This window comes from Sapajus apella, unplaced genomic scaffold, assembly GCF_009761245.1.
Source record: "Sapajus apella isolate SASKATOON/1434 unplaced genomic scaffold, GSC_monkey_1.0 scaffold30, whole genome shotgun sequence".
NCBI classification, from domain to species: domain Eukaryota; kingdom Metazoa; phylum Chordata; class Mammalia; order Primates; family Cebidae; genus Sapajus; species Sapajus apella.
In genome coordinates, this window is record NW_022436970.1 from 24,066,814 (window position 1) to 24,085,936 (window position 19,123).

The 19,123-nt window shown below is 40.5% G+C and overlaps 1 protein-coding gene across 1 annotated transcript in view; it reads left to right on the forward strand.

Annotated features, from left to right (window-relative positions):
- The window catches only part of ATP9B (ATPase phospholipid transporting 9B (putative)), a 291,524-nt gene that overhangs the window by 171,850 nt on the left and 100,551 nt on the right, over positions 1-19,123 (forward strand). The window contains 1 exon segment of the mRNA XM_032293812.1: positions 4,744-4,904. Within this exon segment, the coding sequence (XP_032149703.1) occupies positions 4,744-4,904 (161 nt within the window).

A 19,123-nucleotide genomic window follows, 5' to 3' on the forward strand; every position in this document is an offset into this window, starting at 1 on the left:
AAAAAAAAAAAAAAAAAAAAAAAAAAAAAAAAAAAAAAAAGATGGGTGGTGAGAGTGTTTTGATGCCGACATCCTGTTAACCTGGGGTGATGTCACCAGAAGTGAGTGTTACGCAGGCAGTTTGTTTAATCATCAGTGAGGCCTGAAATTTTACAGTATTCGACTTGTGCTCCAGTTTGCTGTGTACATTGATTTCTTAGGAACTTCATAGTATGATGTGAGTTTTCACTTTGAAATGGATTGAAGCGTTGCTGTGTCATGGAGATAAGGTCCGATTCTCACTCGTCTGAGCATTCATTTAAAAAAAAAAAAAAGCCTGACTGATCTTTTCTTGATTAAGCAAGGAGAATACCATATTTACCCTTTATTGTTGGTATAAACCATTATTTTACTGAGAACCATTAGCTATTTAAAACTTGGTACATAAATTAAAGAGGAGCTAAATGGATTTGTGATTGTTGCCATTAGTAGCATTTTAGATTATACAGGCAATTATTGTGTTCATTATCCTAGAGCAGCCCCTTTGCAGAATCATTGTGGTTGTCTTAACATCATACACAAACTTTCCCTTGGAGATTAAAATTTCCAGTAGCGTATTTAATTTTGTTATCACAGTTGTTTCAAATAAAACAAATATTATGACAAGTAGAAAACAATTTGTTTTACTAATATAAGAGATGACAATGAATGTTGAAAATGAGTTCTAAGTATGTTACCTTTTCTTAGTCATAATTGCTTCAAGTGATTCATATTTTTTATGGGTGAAAAGTTTGTAGTCAAGGCAAAAGATACCTGCTCTGTCCAGATATTGAAGATATTTTTAAAGAAGGAAGAGATCCACATCAAAACTAAAGTTACAACCTTCTTTGTAGAATCTGTAACTTTATAAGTTAACTGGTTTTTATTTTAAATATCTTTATGAGTTCAGATTATATTTTAGATGAGTTGAAGAAAAGCATATTTCAGAGAAATTGAATACTAAGATTATTAATAGAAGTGGCTTTAAAAAAAAAAAAAAAAACCCAAGTGTTGAAATGTGTCTTTTCTTCTGTTTTGTTAGAATTGACAGGCACGCACAAAACCCACCCCACAAGATTTATACTATATAGTGTAGTTTGGCTACAAGTTATATTCCAGGAAGAACAGTCATAGTTCAGAAAAGGCCGCTTGGAAGAAAGCAAGGCACAGCCCATTCTTGAAAAGTTGTGTTTTATTCCACTGCAAGTTTTATTGCTCTTCTTTAAGTTAAAAGGGATTGGGAGACCTATTGGCTTGCAAATGGTTACACTTGCTAATCAAGCATCCTCCGCATCTGTCTCTGTCAGTGAGGAAGGTGTTAGTGCTTTGAGTGGTCTGCCTGCCGGTGTGCAGCGGGCTGCTTTGAATCTTTCGCTCCACTACGTGGCACTTTTTTGAAAGGAAACTTTGTGTTCATTTCTGAGTGTTTTTGTCCTGCTTTTGCAGTCCCTTGCAGCGACGTTGCAGGGAAAGTGTGAGGCAGTGGTTCTGCATTTTGCAAGACAGTGATTCTTTATTTTATTACAAAAAAAAGACCAACTCTGGAAGGCCAGATTAAATCATTCCTTTCACTTTTTAATGGGATTTGGATGAATAGAGTAAAATATGCACTTTGCATTCATTGATAGCATCTTTAGGTTGAGGTAATTGAGTCTTTTTTCCCTGACTGAATGAATAATGACTTCATCTGATCCTCAGTGAGGCCTGAAACTTAGACTGCCTTTGTCACAGCACAAGGATCTGGGCTTTGAAACATGCTCTACTTCCCTGGCTTAATTTTTCTTCATTTTAATCCAAAAACCTATTTTTCTCAATAATTCAAGCATAAACTATGTAGTAGTTGAAGTAGCGGAAATTGCATGATATTTGTCCTCGTTGTGGTGCTTTCTAAATAGAGCTGATAAATCAGCCGCTGTGGTCTTCAGCTGCCCCGTTCTCAAGGGAAGGCACAGCCCATACTTGCGGCAGCGTTGGGAACTTCAGCACTGGTTGAATATCGCTCCTTTTCAGACTGTGATCTGGAGGAGCAGTGCTGTTACTGTTCTGTGGTGACCCAGGAATGCAAAAGCCGCTTTCCGGAGCCCCGAGATGTTGCTGTGGACATTTTACTTGGCTGAAAGGGGATCTGCTACTGTGAATTAGAGAGCAGTGTGCTTTCTTGGGAGAATATAGGGTTGGGAATGTGCAGTCTTTGAAGGTTTATATTGAAAATGAGCTGCTGGCTGTGTTGCATTATGGAGAAGAGTTTTTGTGGCAGGCAAAGTGTCTCATCAGTTGTTACATTAGAATCGAGTAGCTATTTCACATAAAACTGACACTTTGTGTTTAAAGTGCCCTCTTTTAGGAGTCTCACACAGTGAAGTGGCCATGGCCAAGTGAGGCCCGTGACAGTGGCAGTGTGCACAGGCCAGTGCAGGAGGTGCCGCCCCACCTGCTGAGTGTGCCCCCACCTGTGCTGGGCGTGGAACCTGGACTCTAGGCACTGCCAGGCATAGGGCTTTGGGGTTCTTGTCATCACTCCTATTGTCCCTACACTGTTGTGAGAGGCCATGAAGTATCTATTAACCAGCGGTGGTGCTGACTGTCGGCCGCAGGAAGTGAATTAAAACAAGCCTGCTTAGAAGAGAAAGCTTCCTATTTTATGATTCTGTTTTATAGCATAGATCACTGGTGTTCTTTTTATGTCTCCTACGAGATTAGCTGTTTCTTGCAGGTAAAATCTTAAAATTAGCTCATTTTCATAACCTTAGAGTTTAGCACAAAATGTAGACATTTAAATTTATTTGTTTAATTAGTTGAGTTTTCTTCACAACTGTACTTAATGGACTTTCTGACAAAGTTTTATTTTTGCTTGATAATTGTAGGTTCTAATGATCTCATGAGAGTTTGTGGCAAATATTAATCAAAATCAGATGTGAACTAAATATATGAGTTGTGGGAAAAGGCTAGCTTTCTATTGGACAAAGTTACAGATTTTTCAAAAAGCACTATAAAATAAACCAAGTTATTTATTAGTTCTGTAATTCCCAAACTTTTTATTTTTTTAATCAGGTTTTTTACAGTCATGTTTTCTTCATGTACTCCTTTTCAAAAGTTCTTCCAGATTCAGGAGAAATTGAGGTGGCAGATAGATAACTAACCTAATAGGAATTGGGCTTCTGTTAATATCACATAGATCAGAAATAAGTAGGTAAGTTAAGTTCACAGTTTTTTGACCTAGTGATGCCGAAGGCAGTGGCCTCTCACCCTGGCGGCTCTGCTCCGTGAGTACCACTACCACCAATTACAGATGAGGAAAACGCGGCTTAACAAAGAGTTTAAGGGTGTTCCTCAAGTCACATTTAGTAAACGAAGAAGTGGATTCCAACCCAAGTGTGTGATAAAAGCAGCAGCAGCGTGCGTGCGTGGGGAGGGTGCTTCCTAGCAGGAACTGTGGTCCCCGTGCCAGGCTCTCCCTCTTCCCATTCCCCCGGGGGCTCAAGGAAGACACTCCCACAGTCCCTGTTTTACAGATAGCTTGCCCGAGGGTATGCCGTGATATGGCAGAGCCAGCATCTACATTAGCCGAATCCAGAGTCCCAAGGAATCCTAACTGCTGTGCTGTGTCACTTCTTCCTCCCTTCCTGCAGCAAGTCCACTTTCCTCCCCAACCCCACTCGCTGGGCTGCCTTGTGGTCTTTGAGGGCTGAAAGCAAGAAAGGAGAAACAGTTCATAGCGATTGCTAGAGCTCAGAATTGAAGGTACATGCTTCGAAAGAACTATATTCTCTTAACTTGTATGGTCAGAGAGCTGTGTGGGTTGCTGGTTCTCACTGTTTCCAAGATCCTATACAGAATGCAGCCAAAAAAATGAACTGACTCTTACTGCCATAATTTTCCCTCACATTTTGCTTAGCAGGTAAATGATCCATAGAATGGGCTTGGGTATAGTGTACCTTACTGGGGGAGCACACGGTGTAGGATTTGTGCAAATTAAAAAGGTTTTCATTATAAGCTATCTATTGCTTTTTTTCTGTAAGATAAGTTCTTTCAGAGAGACTACCGGTAGGTGGGAAAGACATACATTCTGTCCTGTTCTTGGGAACTCTCCATCTGAGTAGAGTCCTCACGGGGAATGTGCAGAGGCACCCACGTGGCTATCAGTCATGGCCATGGCACAGCACATGTAGGAAGACACACCCAGGCTCTGAGAGCTCTCTGCTCCAGGCCCAGCCCTGAGCAAGCTTCCAGTGCCCTCTCTAGGCTTGCATTTCACTTTGCCCCAGCGGGTGACCAGTGCGCCATCGTCCAGAGGCCACGTCTGAGTTTGCTACAGCTGTGTGCTCTGTCCTGGTGTTTTGTCAGTAGACCCTTTCTGGAAATGCTCTGGGGATCATGACTCATTTCTAGAAATTCTGGTTGAATCTGTCAAAGGTGTTTCAGGAGAAAAGTTAGTAACAGTTTCATATTTCATTATAATAAAGGCCAATACCAAAATAATCCTGGTTTTTCAGTGTCATTGTCATTTTGTAATATTGTTCTGTTTGTAATATTGGGGACATTGTGGTTAGCTTGTTCATGTGTGTTTTTAATGTCATCATTATCATGTATTCCGATTCGTAATATTGGGGAGATTGTGCTTAGCTTGGTCATGTGTGTTTTTAATATCATCATTGTCATGTGTTCTGATTTGTAATATCGGGGACATTGTGCTTAGCTTGTTCATGTTGATGTTTTTTCTTTCAGGTTGGTTTACTGGACCTTGAACTCAACCGGCTGACAAAAGCACTATTTTTGGCTTTAGTTGCTCTTTCCGTTGTTATGGTAACCTTGCAAGGATTTGTGGGTCTGTGGTACCGCAACCTTTTTCGGTTCCTTCTCCTCTTTTCTTACATCATTCCCATAAGGTAGGTTTGAAAATGAAAATAAAACCAATGTCTGGTTTATTAAACTAACGTTTCTGAGTGTGAAAGAAATTATCCACACAAAACCAGAGAAGTAGGAGCCAGGAGTTCCAAGGAATCGGGAGGCATTCTTCTGTGGAAACATTGGGGGAGACGTCATCAGTTGGTAGAGTGATCGAGAGGTGCCAGACTTTTCCTGATGTGAATGTGTTAATGGTGTACTCTTCAAGAATCACAAGCTATTTCCTGATGAAACATAAACTGGAATTGAACAAAATTAGCTTTGTTTTTTGCTGGTAGACTTTTAAATTTCCAGTGCCCTTTGACCTGTGCAGAATCATTAGCATCGTAAAGTTCTATTTAATATATCTAATGTCTGCCAAGTTAGATAAAATATTAAGTAAGTAAGGCAGTGTTTTAGTATAGACTATCATTTCAAAATGCTAACCTCTATCATAACTAGAGATTGGGATATAAACAGTTAATATTAGATGCCTATTTAATCTAAAGACTAATAGCTACCGTATAAACATTTATAAATTCATTAAAAAATATTTGCAGAAATATTTTTAAATGAATTTATTAAATAGAACTTTAATCTAGAATATCCACCTTTTGTAACAGAGAATGGACTCAAACAGTATAGAACAGTTAGGCTCAAGAAGGTAGCCACTTTGAAGAGAAAGACATCTCTGTTTGTAAACCAGCTTTCTCCAAAATTTGCTCTAAAAGGTGACGTCTCTTCTATCTACTTAATGTCATAAAATCAGAGCTGGCAGGCTGAGTCAGGAGAATCGCTTGAACCCAGGAGGCAGAGTGCAGTGAGCCGAGATCATGCCACTGCATTTCAGCCTGACAACAGAGTGAGACCCCATCTAAAAAAAATATATGTATCTGAGCTATAATCTGTTCTTGGGGTGCATGCACACTGCACTGCCCTCAAAGACGGTCACTGGGAATGAATCCAGTTCCTCTCACCCAGTCTGTTTGAGAGACAGGAAATCAGCCTCCTCTCTGCCTGTTACAGCACAGAGTCCTGTGGGCGCTCCCTTAACTGGCTCACAGGTGGCCATACCTGTGCAGAGAGTACGCAGCAAACAGCAGCTTCTCATTGCAGCTGCGTGACTTGCTGCTGAGCTAGACTTTCCGCACTCCATAAAGCTGACTGTGGAGACGGCTGTTCTAGCCTGGTTTGTGGATTGAACCTGGTAAGGCTCAGAATCCCCCTCCTCTCCCACTACACAGCAACCGTCCCTGTGTGCCAGCTGCTTCCCACCCTGCTGTGCCCTCTGCCTCAGTGCTCCTCCACCTCATCATTCTGTGCTAGTCTTGTCTTGTCGCTCAGCTTTCACCCTAAATACTCATGCTCAGAGAGGCTGCCTTTGTCTCCTCCTCGGTACAGACCAAGAAACAGCCAGCCACTTGCTGTCACAGCAGCCAACTGAGTCCTGTGCAGACCTCTGGGACATTTATCTTCTTGTTGCCACTTTCTCTCTTCTCACCACGCCCTGTGAGAACAGAGGCCTTGTGTGGCCCATTTGTTGTCATGTCCTAGTTAGGGCCTAGAACGAAGCATGCATGGGATGTGGTAGGGCCTTCGTGAGAATCTGTTGAATGAACCTGTTACAAAGGCCCTGCCCTGCTCAGAGGGCCCAAGTGCAGATGTCACAGTTCCTGTGCCAGCATGTACTGAGTGCCACGAGTGGACTCTGGAGATAGAATCTTTGTCCTCCAAAGACGCACTGGCTAAGTGGTTATAAACAAAGTATAGCTATAACCTAACCTGTGTGTATTCTCTGACTGCCGTGCCAGAATTTACTTATGCGGATGTGATGGTCCTTCAGATAGTTCTCATTTGCTATTCAGCCTAAATACTCGCCTTGATCCTAGGCCCTTCCCTCATTTCTTCTGTCTACCAGCTTCCTCCATTTGATGCCACCCACTCCCCAAGAGCCTCCTTTGTCTCTTTCCCCACACACACGAAGTGAACCCTGGTCTCCATTTTTGTATTGTCCAGTGTCATGTGAGAAGATTCATTAGCCATCAAGTGGAGGAGGAAATAAGACATTTCCCCTGCTTTTCTTAGTTTCTGCATTCTGGAATGCCTGTGGTAGGCCAAACAGGCTTCAGTGACTGACTCAGATGAGGAGCTGCTTCTGCATCTAGAGCTGCATGGGCCCCATCCTGACACTGCAGCCTTGCTCACCTGAAGACCTTCTGGTGAAGGGGAGTGGAGTCTTTGGTTCTCAGTAGCTTCACCTAGGGCACTGGCACATCTGCATGTTTGTGCCAGCTTCAGAACCTGTCTCAAGGGTGGCGTATGTTTTTCCTATGGAGAAAATGTATTTCCACACCCAAAATAGGTTGATAGACACTTAGGTAAAGGCTTTTGGGTTATATTGGGTTACACGTTCATTTTTATTGGAGCTTCATGACACAGAATGTTTTGGGATTCTTCTCCTGGAAGTTGCTTCCAGAGCCTCATAGCATGTTGTTTTTGTTACTACTTGCTTTGTGGATTGGTACAGGGTCATTTTATAAATATACCATGTGTGCCTTAAAAATATATATTTTTTTTACCTGAATTGCTCTATAAATAGCCATTAGATTGACCTTCTTTATTATAATTTTTAATATTATTTATGTGCTTTACTGTCTTTTTAAAAAGAAAAACTCTTAACTTTTTAGTTACTGAGAGTGTGCAAATTTCTCACCATAATAATGAATTAATTTGTACTTTTTCCCATGCCATTTTGTGAATTCTAGCTTTATATATTGTGAGGCTATGTTATTAGTTGCTTACAGGTTTAGAAGAGCTCTTGTTATTCTGGTGAATGAAAATCTCTTATAAACAGCATTAGCTTGGTGGTAGTGTTATTTCTTCAATCCCATGCTACCATCTTTATACTTACTGCGATTAATAATTTATTTGCATTAATTTATGCCACTTTATTTTTGCTCTTTGTTTTACTTCTGTATTTATTTTTCTTTTCTTCCTTGCAACCTTTTGAGTTTTTAAATTCGATTTTTTCTATTAACTTGAAATGATACCCTATATTTCCATTCTTGTGGTTTTCCTAGAAATTCTAGATATTTAATATATAATATTTAGTAAAGTGTAAAGTTAAGCTTTATCTTTACTGTCCTCTCAACAATGCTAAGACCCTAAGTCAGCCCAGCTCCCCTCTCGCATCCATGACATGCTTTGTCTAGTGGGCATTTGCTCTCGGCTTGCCACCCTGCTTGGTTTGTACTCAGTGTTTGCACTAGACCTCCGGGCCGCAGCCTTCCTGGCGTTACTGCAGTAGTCAAAGGGCGCTTCTCTTCTAGCACATCACCCTGCATATTCTTGACCAGGCTTTTTTCAAAGAGGGCACGGGCTTTTCGCAGAGTAAATTTCATTTACAGAAGAATAACCTTAATGATTATGTTTGAAATGAAACTTGGAAAATACAGTGCTTATTATTCACACGCAATCTCATCGCTCTTTATTTTGGCCGGGCACAGTCGCTCACGCCTGTAATCCCAGCACTTTGGAAAGCCGAGGTGGGTGGATCACCTGAGGTCAAGAGTTTGGGACCAGCCTGACCAACATGGTGAAACCCTGTCTCTACTAAAAATGCAAAAATTAGCTGGGTGTGGTGGCGTACGCCTGTAGTCCCAGGTACTTGAGAGGCTGAGGCAGGAGAATTGCTTGAACCCGGGATGGGGGACAGAAGTTGCAGTGAGCCGAGATTGCACCAATGCATTCCAGCCTGGGCAAAAGAGTGAGACTCTGTCTAAAAAATATATATATGTATATATACAAGGTAGCAAGGTAAGTGTTACTGTCAGCAAATGGTCAAAGCTGGTGCACCAACCCCTGCTGTCACAGAGCAAGTAGGCAGGTGATCCAGCGTCCTTGGCCTCTGCTTAATTGGAGGGGACAGGCATAAGCATATAAATGAAACAGTTGCATAGTGGTAAACACTGTTAGTAAAATCAAACTGGGCACTGGAACAGAGAGAACCCTGCAGGGCTCCAGAGCACGGTGGGCCTTCTCTGGCTTGGTGCTCATTAAGCTGTGGCCTGCGTGGTGAGGCCACTGTGGAAGACCTGGGGAAAGTGGGCAGAGAAAGCACGTTGTCCCAGCACAGCAGAGGCGGCCAGTGGCTGGCACACACGTCCTCCCACCCTGCCTGCCCGGCCTCCTGCATGGGACGACTGCCGGCTCTGTCGAGCAAACACATCTTTTCCTAGGAATTCCTTCTTCTTCCTTGCTTTCATTAATTTGATTTTTCTTAATGTCAGTTGATTTTTTCAGTCCTAAAATGTCACTTGATGTTCCTTTCAAGGCTGCTTCCGTTTCACAACGTGATGGGCCTAATGAGAGCTTTGCTTCCTTTATATCTAGGACACCTCTGTCTTCAACCGTCAGAAACCATTGAACTACTGTTCAATTGAGGTTTTTATTATATGTTAGTGAAATGTTTTATTTATATGGACTATTGCCAGTTGTTTCTTTTTCTAGTAAAACAGCAATATAGAAAGATTTGACCTTTTTTCTTTTATCGGTTACAAAGAAAAATTATAGTTACGAAAATCAGTTTATGTTATAAGCGTTTTTTAACTAAAACTAATTCTTCTTGTTTTTTCATACCTTAGTAATTATATGTATTTATAGTAAAACAAAATAGAAAATAGGGCAAGTGGATAGCTTGAGTCCAGGAGTTTGAGACCAGTCTGGGCAACATGGTGAGACCTGGTCTCTCCAAAAAAAAAAAAAAAAAAAAAAAAAAAAAAAAAAAAAAATTAAAAATTAGCTGGGCATGGTGGCATGTGCCTGTAGTCCCATCGAGTTGGGAAGCTGAGGCAGAAGGATAGCTTTAGCTCAGGAGCTTGAGGCTATAGTGAGCTGAGCTCACACCACTGCACTCTAGCCTGGGTGATAGAGCAAGAGCCTCTCTCAAAAAAAAAAAAAAAAAAAAAAAGAAAGAAACTACCTAATAATAAGAGAGGAAGATAAGTGTTATCTGTATCCTTGCTATCTGTAGATAAATTCTGTAAACCTTTTAGATTTGTTTATACAGCCTTACAAATACTAGTATGCATACTGCACCCACACCCCAGGTTGAGTCCGTGTGTCCTTCTCTAATGTCTGCTTAGAAAATGAGGAAGGTAGCGGGCTTTCTGCAGGTCTGTCTTGCTCTGGTTCTTCAGTCAACAGTTTTATGTTGAATACATTCAGTCATTCTGGGAGAGACTTACGAGGCAGACCATAACTTCCCCTCTTGAAGCTGCAGAGCATCTCACACCTACTTCCACATGAGGCTCTAGTTTGTTTCTCTCACTCAGAATGCAGTTCACAGAGTGCGTGGAGGGTGAGAACCAGAGGCGTAAAAATCGCGGGACCCTGATTTGGGGAATCAAGTCCACATTTGATTCAAGCAAGTTTGTTTTCCCTTTGCGAAGTTTCCGTAAAATACGGATAACGATACATTTTAGTATTTGCTAACTATGCTTTTGGATTGAATAAAGGGTAAAACTTCTAAAAATATGTTTTGGTTTTACACAGCATACAAACCTGTAAAGTAAAGTGCTTTTTTCCCTATTGTCCTAACACTCTTAAAAAAAGGCTTTTCAAATTTAAGGAGGTTAAACTGTTTTATACAAATGTCTCTGTAGTAAAATATTTTGAGTTACTTGATACAGTTTACATTATAAATTTCAAAGGAATATGTTACAATATTTAACTTTTACTTTTGTAATTCTAAAATTTTCATATGTTCCCTACATCCTGTGCATCTTTCATAAGAAAAAGAAGACTGATGATCAGAATTCTGTATTCATCTAAAGGCCTCTGAGCTCAGGGACTTTCAGTTACTGTTGTCTTCCGTCCATATGCTTGGAAGTGCTGGATACTGCTGTAGTTGATAATGCAAACAGTTTTTTCAGTGCTGGCTCAGGGTGTTTTGACTCCCGCATGAGCATGTGCGGGTTTTAGAGGCGGGATGCCGTTTGACAGTGATAAAGGTGTTCCTTCTGAGAACACGGAAGGATCTCTTGTAAACACTGGCTTTGCTGAAGGCACCAAAGGTGAAAGGTGTTTGTGTGGCTTGGGAGACAGGGCTTCCTCTCATTTTCCAGGGCTCAGGCATCCAACCTGGTGAGCGTTGGAAATGGGGTGCTCGCCCATGAGGTTCCAGAGCACATGGCCTGGGGACCCCAAGTGCTCTGCGCAGTCGGCACACCCCCAGATGGAAGACCCAGAGGGTCAGGCAGCATAGGCGTGGCAGTCATTGCTCCTGGATTTAGGAAATAACTCTGTGAAGTTTTATTGAAGGAAGACTTTTGGGAGCATTGTCAAGCTGCTTTTCAGTTAGGTACCCTTTCTGTGACATTTTGCAGGTTTTTACTAATTTACCAAACATCTTTAGTAAGACCTCATTTTCCAGGTAGAATGTTTGGTGAAAGGAGCGTTTTCAACTTCTTTAGACCTAGCTGTGATATTCAGGTATTGATGATTTGGAAAGTTTGGAGCCCATCCAGATTGCATGAAGTGCTAATATTGGGAGATTTGCCGTTTGGGAAACATTCACCCAAGGGTGTGTCTAGGTGGCCTTTTGCTGAAGGGGTAGATTAGGGGCCATTCTCACGCTGCTGTGAAGATACTGCCCTAGACGGGGTCATTTATAAACAAGAGGAGGTTGAGTTGACTCACAGTTCTGCATGGCTGGGGAGGCCTCAGGAAACTTGCAGTCATGGCAAAAGGGGAAGAGGCACCTTCACAGGGCAGCTGGGGAAAGTGTGAGCACATGAAGGAGGAACGGTCACGCACCTAGAAAACCATCAGATCTCATGAGAACTCACCCCTTATCAGGAGAACAGCATGGAGGGATTGCAATTCGAGATGAGATTTGGGTGGGGACACAGAGCCAGACCATCTCAGGGCCTGATTAAAGGATCTAATCAGCATCTCTGCAGAAACCAGGAGAGATGGGTTATCCAAGAAGCATCTGTGGAGGAGTCTGTTTTCTAATAATGTGGAGACTCAGGATATACACAGGAGACCCATCATGTTTCATCAGCAGAAACCCTACCAGCTTGGACTGAAAGGAGCAGAGACAGGATGAAATGAGAGAAGCCCGTTGGACTCCCAGAATCTTATAGGCAGGAAACAGTCTGATAGAGCTACAGGCTGCCAGCATGTGCTCCCTTTCAGAAAGAGGAAGAATGACCCTGAGGTCAGAATTGACATGAACAGTGCAGAGGCCGTGGAGCTGTCGGCCTAACTGAGACCTAATTATTCTATTATTCTCAGCTCTTGAAACTCAGCCGAGTTTGCCTTGCTGAATTTCAAACTTGCTTGGTATCAGTGACTGTATTCCTTCCAGTTTCTCCCATTTGGAATGGAAATATCTATTTATCTCTGTCCCACCCCTGTGTTTTGGAAGCAAATAGCTTGTTTTCTAGTTTCACAGGTCCACAGATGGAGAGGAAATTTGGTCCCAGGATGGACTATGGCCAGCATCTCGCCCATAGATGCTGGCCATAGTCCATCCTGGGACCAAATTTAGATGGTTTCAATGATGAGATTTGGGACATATGAGCAGATGCTGTTTCGATGAGATTTTGGGCTTCTTGTTGATGCTGTAATAGGCCGAGACTTTCGGGATACTGGGATGGGGTAAATGTATTCTGCATGTGGGACTGATGTAAATTTGGGGAGTACTAGAGAGTGGACGCTCATGCATGCAATGGTAGCCCCCAAAACATGTGCCTCCCTGAAATCTGTGTGAAGACCTTACTAGGGGAAAGAGTCTTCGCAGATATAATTAAGATAATGATCTCTAAATGAGACCATCCTGGTTCAGAGTAAGCCCTAATGAGTGAGTGTCCTTGTAATCAAAGGGTAGGACTGTGCCAAGAAGGTGAGGGGAAGACAGTGGCAGAAACTGGAGTGACTTCTCCACTAGCCAGGGCATGCCAAGGTCTGTGGGCAACCCCTGAGCTGGAGAGAGGCAGAGCAGGCCCCCCCCTCAGTCTCCAGGAGGAAACAGCTCTGCCCACACCTTCCAGATGGTAAGAAAATGAAATGCTGTTGCTTTAAGCCATCTAGTGATAGCATCTTTAGGAAACCAATGCACCACAGAGAGTCATTTTTTACAAAATGTTTCATCACCTGCTCTTGGCAATGTAGCACCAGTAAAGGTGAGATGCCACAGTGTTCCGTGGCTATTGTTTTGCTGTTTCCCGAGATTCATGAGTATTTCCTTTCTGCCTGTTGTTGCTTGGGTGTTGTGGGATGGTGTCTCCTTGTCCTGCGAAGTGTCCTGCTAAGCTCTCACTCTGTAACAGGCAGCTCAGCCTTCTGCATGCTGAGCACTTGGTTGAATGTGTCACAGCTCTTCATTTACTTAACATCTGAGTGTGTGCTTTTGGGAAGGTGGTGTGATTGGACCATTCAGCTCAGTACACATCTGTGCTGCCGTGTGCAAGCGCGCAGGGGTGAGTGGTGCGCACCCTTGGGAGCTCTGCAGCTCAGTCTTCAGCATCTTTATCTGGGCACCCTACTTCCCTCCCTCCCTATCTTTCCTGCCCTTTCTCTGCATAGAAATAAATATTATGTAAAACTTTAAACTACTTTGTCCTCCTCTCCCCACAGCCTAGCTCTCAACAAAAGCCAGAAACTAGTCCCTAAATGTTCAAGTTTGTTTAGAGTTTTTTTTTAAATAACATATTTTTTTAGGAAAAAAAAAATTTTCCTGTAATGCATCTTTGTGTTAAGTTTTTAGTTACCAGGCATGCCTAATTCATGAACTCTCATCACTAGTTTTATATAAAGGTTAAATAAAGTTGTATTTTATATATACAAACTTTATTGCTTCTAATTGGGGACATAATGCAGGGAACAGAAAGTTCATTTGGTACAAAAAGGGCCTAGTTTCAAAGTAATTTTGGCCAAAGTGCCCCTTTTTCTGGTTCACTTATTTGAACTCGGAAAATTAAGAGGTTTCTAAGATTATTTGGGGAAACAGTTGGAGAAATTCTGTGATGAAGCATGTTTTCCAGATTTTAAGGTCAGTGGAAATGCTGTAACAGCATCCTGGCTGACATGCTTTTCTAACATTACAGTCCGTCCCTTTTAAGTGGCACATACGCCAGGGACTCAGTAAACGAACCCTGAGGGTCCAGCGTGGCTGCAAAAACCATCTAGCATTTAGCACCAGTATCTTAATGCAATTTCACAGCTAAGGTGGCATACCTGCTTAAGAGGTTTCCTTTTATACTTCTTTGGTATGAACCTCTTATTAGTGATAGCATGAATTATGGGCCAGTTTTTATATTGGCTTAGAAAACATGTTTTTGCACAATTCATTTTATTTCTTTTGAAATAATCACTCTCTTGGCTTTAAATTACAGTTAACAGTTTTCTTTTTTTAATCTATCAAAATGGTCGTTACTTTTTGTTGCACTGGCTACTTCAGCAGCCTTTGAGCATTGTTTTATTTTGAAATGTGTAGGCTTTAAAATTTTTATTTTATTTTTAATAGACAATTATATATATTTCTGAGATACAGTGTAATATTTTGATGTATGTGTACATTATGGAATGCTGCTTTTATGGTTAACCTGCTTTTCCTAAAGGCTTGCCACCTGAAGTTGCATACATGAATATATGCAGTCATCTCTTGGTATCCGTGAGGGTTTGGTTCCAGCTCCCTCACCGACACCAGAATCCATGCATACCCAGGTCCCACAGTTGGCCCTGCAAGACCTATGCCGAGGACAGGGGATCCTCCGTGTCTGCAGGGCCTGCCTCCCGGGAGTCCTGTGTTTGATGTGTTTGGTTGCAGATGCAGAGCCCTCAGGTGCAGAGGGTTGACTTCACTTACAAAGAGTCTGTATCTGAGTGGACTTGCACAGTTCACTCCTGTCTTGTTTAGTTTTCCTGTTTTATTAGTTTCTATAATTGAAATCATACTGGGTGTTTTCATTTTCTCTTGCTCCTTTGGTTTAACACGGCCATGTACTTGAGGTTGTCTTTGTTGTCCTCTGCTTGTTTCTTGCAGCTTGTCGTTCTCTTCTGTGAGCACACTACAGTGTATTTATTGATCCTTTCCACTGGAGTTTGGGTGGCTTCCAGATTTTCTACATTGAGAAGCAGTGCTGCTATTAACATTCCATGAATGTGTATTCCACATATTAGCACCCTGGTATAAGATTTCCAGGAGCGGCATTACTTGGCTGTGTCATTGGCCAAATTTACTAGATAATATTTGACTGTTTTTCAAAGTGGTTGTACCAATTTACCATTGCAACATCAATGTGGAGACTAGTTCATATCCTCAGCAACACTTAGTATAAGTGGGTTTGTAAGTCTTTCGTCTGGTATTCTGAGCAGTTTGCAGTTATTTACATATTTTATGTGCCAATGTTTTGGTGATATCCTTCTCAATCTGTAGTTTGACTTTTTACTTACCCATTGGTGAAATTATGAAAAAAAAGTTGTTGATTTTACATGCCAAATATATGAATTATTTTTATTGTTGGTTGTTTTTATGTTGTTTTAAAAAATCTTCCCTACTCCAAGGAGGTGAAGCTCTCCTCTGACATCATCTTCCAGAAGCTTAACTGTTTTCCTTTGACCACTGTAAGTGCTTTTAATATATATATATATATATTTTTTATGGTATGAAGTACAGTTTTTAAATACCATATGTTTTCAAACCAATTGTCTCAGCACCAGTTATAGAAAAGACTTGTGCCAGTGATCTAGTGCCCCCTCTGCGATATACCAGGCATTTCTATATGCATGGCCCTGTTTTGGGTTACCTGTTCTGTTTCCTTGGACTGTTTTCTATTCCTGCCAAATAACAAACTGTGTTTGTTAATAGACTTTTATAATAGTTTGGTATTTGATAGGACAAGTCTGTCCTCGTGCAGGTTTGTTATATAGGTAAGCTTGTGTCATGGGGGTTTGTTGTACAAATTATTTCATCACCCAGGTATTAAGCCTAGTACTCATTAGGTATTTTTGCTGATACTCTCCCTCCTCCTACCCTCCACCCTCCAATAGGCCCCCGTGTGCATTGTTCTTCTCTATGTATTTGCACATTTGGTGTGTTCTCACCGTTTAGTTCCCAATCATAAGTGAGGACATGTGACATTTGTTTTTCATTTCTGCGTTAGTTTGCTGAGGATAATGGCCTAAGCTCCATCCATGTTCCTGCAAAGGACATGATCTCCTTTTTATGGCTGTGTAGTATTCCTTGACGTAGATGTACCACATTTTCTTTATCCAGTCTGTCACTGGTAGGCATTTAGATTGAGCCCGTGTCGTTGCTGTTGTACATCATGCTGCAGTGCACGTGCATCTGTCTATTATAGAACAATTTTTATTCCTGGGAGCTTATACCCAGTAATGGGATCGTTGGGTCGAATGGTACTTTTGGTCTTTGAGGAATCACCACACTGTCTTCCACAATGGTTGAACTAATTTACACTCCCACCAGCAGTGTGTATGTGTTCCTTTTTCTTCACAACCTCACCAGCATCTGTTATGTTTTTACCCTTTTATTAATAGCCATTCTGACTGGTGTGAGGTGGCATCTCACTGTGGTTTTGATTTGTATTTCTCCAATGATAGTGATGTTGCACTTTTTTTTTTCTTACATGATTGTTGGCCACATGTTTGTCTTCTTTTGAAAAGTGTCTGTTCATATCCTTTGCTTACTTTTTAGTGGGGTTGTTAGTTTTTTTCTTCTAAATTTGTTTAAGTTCCTTTTAGATGCTGAATATTAAACTTTGGTCAGATGTGTGGTTTGCAAAACAATTTTCTCCCACTCTGTAGGTTGTCTGTTTACTCTGCAGATAAGGTTTTTTTGTTTTGTTTTGTTTTTTTGCTGTGCAGAGATTCTTTAGTTTAATTAGATCCCATTTGTCAATTCTTTTTTGTTGCAGTTGCTTTTGGTGTCTTTGTCATAAAATCTTCACCCATGCCTGTGTCTGGAATGTCACTGCCTAGGTTGTCTTCCAGGATTTTTATATTTTTGGGTTTTACATTTAAGTCTTTAATCCATCTTGAGTTAATTTTTGTATATGGTGTAAAGAAGGAGTTTCCATCTTCTGCAAATGGCTAGCCAGTTATCTCATTACTATTTACTGAGTAGGGAGTCCTTTCCTCATTGCTTGTTTTTGTCAGGTTTGTTGAAGATCAGACAGTTGTAGGTCTGCAGTCTTATTTCTGGGTTCTCTATTCTGTTCCAGTCACCTTGCGTTCTTTAAGAATGTTTTGGCTCTTCTTGGCCATGAATATGGTATATCTCTCAATTTTATTTAGGTCTTCTCTAATAAAAATAAGTCTTTTCAAATTTTGTTAGAGCAGTTCTTAGATACTTGGGATTTTAAGAATGGTATTATGAATACCATTCTTAAAATCATTTCCTCTCTTTGCTGATGTAAAGAAATAAAATGAATTTTTATTAAATTACTGACTTCATCAATTTTGGTAAAAATCCTATAGATTTTAGTTATTAATCTAGGAGTGTTGAATTTTTTTCTATATATAATCATATCATTGGTAAATAATGATAGCTTTATTTTTTTGTTCCAATTCTTTGCACCATTTATTTGTTTTCCTTGTTTCTGCAGCAAAGACCTTCAGTATGTTGTTAAAGAAAATTGATTATAGTAAGCATTCGTCTTTTGTTCCCATCCTCAAAGGCAAAACTTTCAACAGTTCGTCATTTAAGTATGTGATAAGTTTGTTTATAGAAGCCTTTAATACATTAAGGACATGTTTCTGCTCCTGTTTAGCTAAAAATTGTTTTTAAATCATGAAAGTATTTTAAGAAATACTTTTCTTTTTTTAAATTTTATTTTATTATATGTTAAATTCTGGGGCACATGTGCAGATCATGCAGGATTGTTACGTAGGTATATACATGCCATGGTAGTTTGCTGCATCCATCGCCCCGTCATCTACAGTAGGTATTTCTCCTAATGCTATCCCTCCCCAATCCCCCCACCCCCTGCTGTCCCTCCCCTATACTTCACCCCACAACAGGCCCCAGTGTGTGACGTTCCCCTCCCTGTATCCACGTGTTCTCATTGTTCAACACCCACTTATGAGTGAGAACATGTGGTGCTTGGTTTTCCATTCTTGTGTCAGTTTGCTCACAATGATGGTTTCTGCTCCATCCATGTCCCTGCTAAGGACATGAACTCACCTTTTTTTATGGCTGCATAGTAGTCCATGGTGTATAAATGCCACATTTTCTTTGTCCAGTCTATCATTGATGGGCATTTGGGTTGGTTCCAAGTCTTTGCTATTGTAAACAGTGCCGAAGTGAACATATGTGTGCATGTGTCTTTATAGAAATAGAAATACCATTTGACCCAGCAATCCCATTATTGGATATATGCCCAAAGAATTATAAGTCATATTTTAAGAAATATTTTTATAAATCTATTGAAGATATTTTATCTTTAAATTTTTCTTCTTTAATGTGTTAACACGGTAAATGATATTGATTGAGTTTCTAATATCATACCAACCTTGTATTTCTAGGGGCAAAACCCTAACATTATCATGTTATAATACTATTTTGTTTATTATTAGATTCCATTTGCTTGTATTTTCTGTGAGATTGTTACATTGGTTTACAGGAGTGAAATTGATGTGTAATTTTTCATTTTCATACCATTCTTTTGGAGTTTGGTATCTGGATTATGCCAGTCTCATAAAACATTTATTTTTCTCATTTTCTTTCTCTAAAATAATTTATCTAAAATTGGAATTGTTTATTTCTTGAATCTTTACGTATCAAGAAGGCTGTGTAAGCCTCAACTTTTCACTGTGGAGACAGTTTTGACACATTTGATTTAGTTATGGGACTATTCAAGCTTTTAATTTCTTGATTCAGTTTTGCAAAGTTACAGTTTTCAATTACTTGTCAAGTGTTTAAATTTTCAGTTTTATTTACAAAAGTTAGTTCATATTCCCCTGTTATCTGACATACATGGGGGCTGTGATAGCAACCTTTTTGGTTCTTCATCCTTGTTATTTCCGTCCTTTCTGCTTTCTGTTTTTCCTGGCCACTCTTGCAGTAGGTTTGCCAGCTTTCAGTTCTTATGGAGATACCTACTCCTGTCTTTATGGATTCTTTGTGCTGTGTATTATGTTTCTATTTCATTAATGTTTTCTTACTTTGTTTCCTTCCTCCTTGATTTGTTTTCAT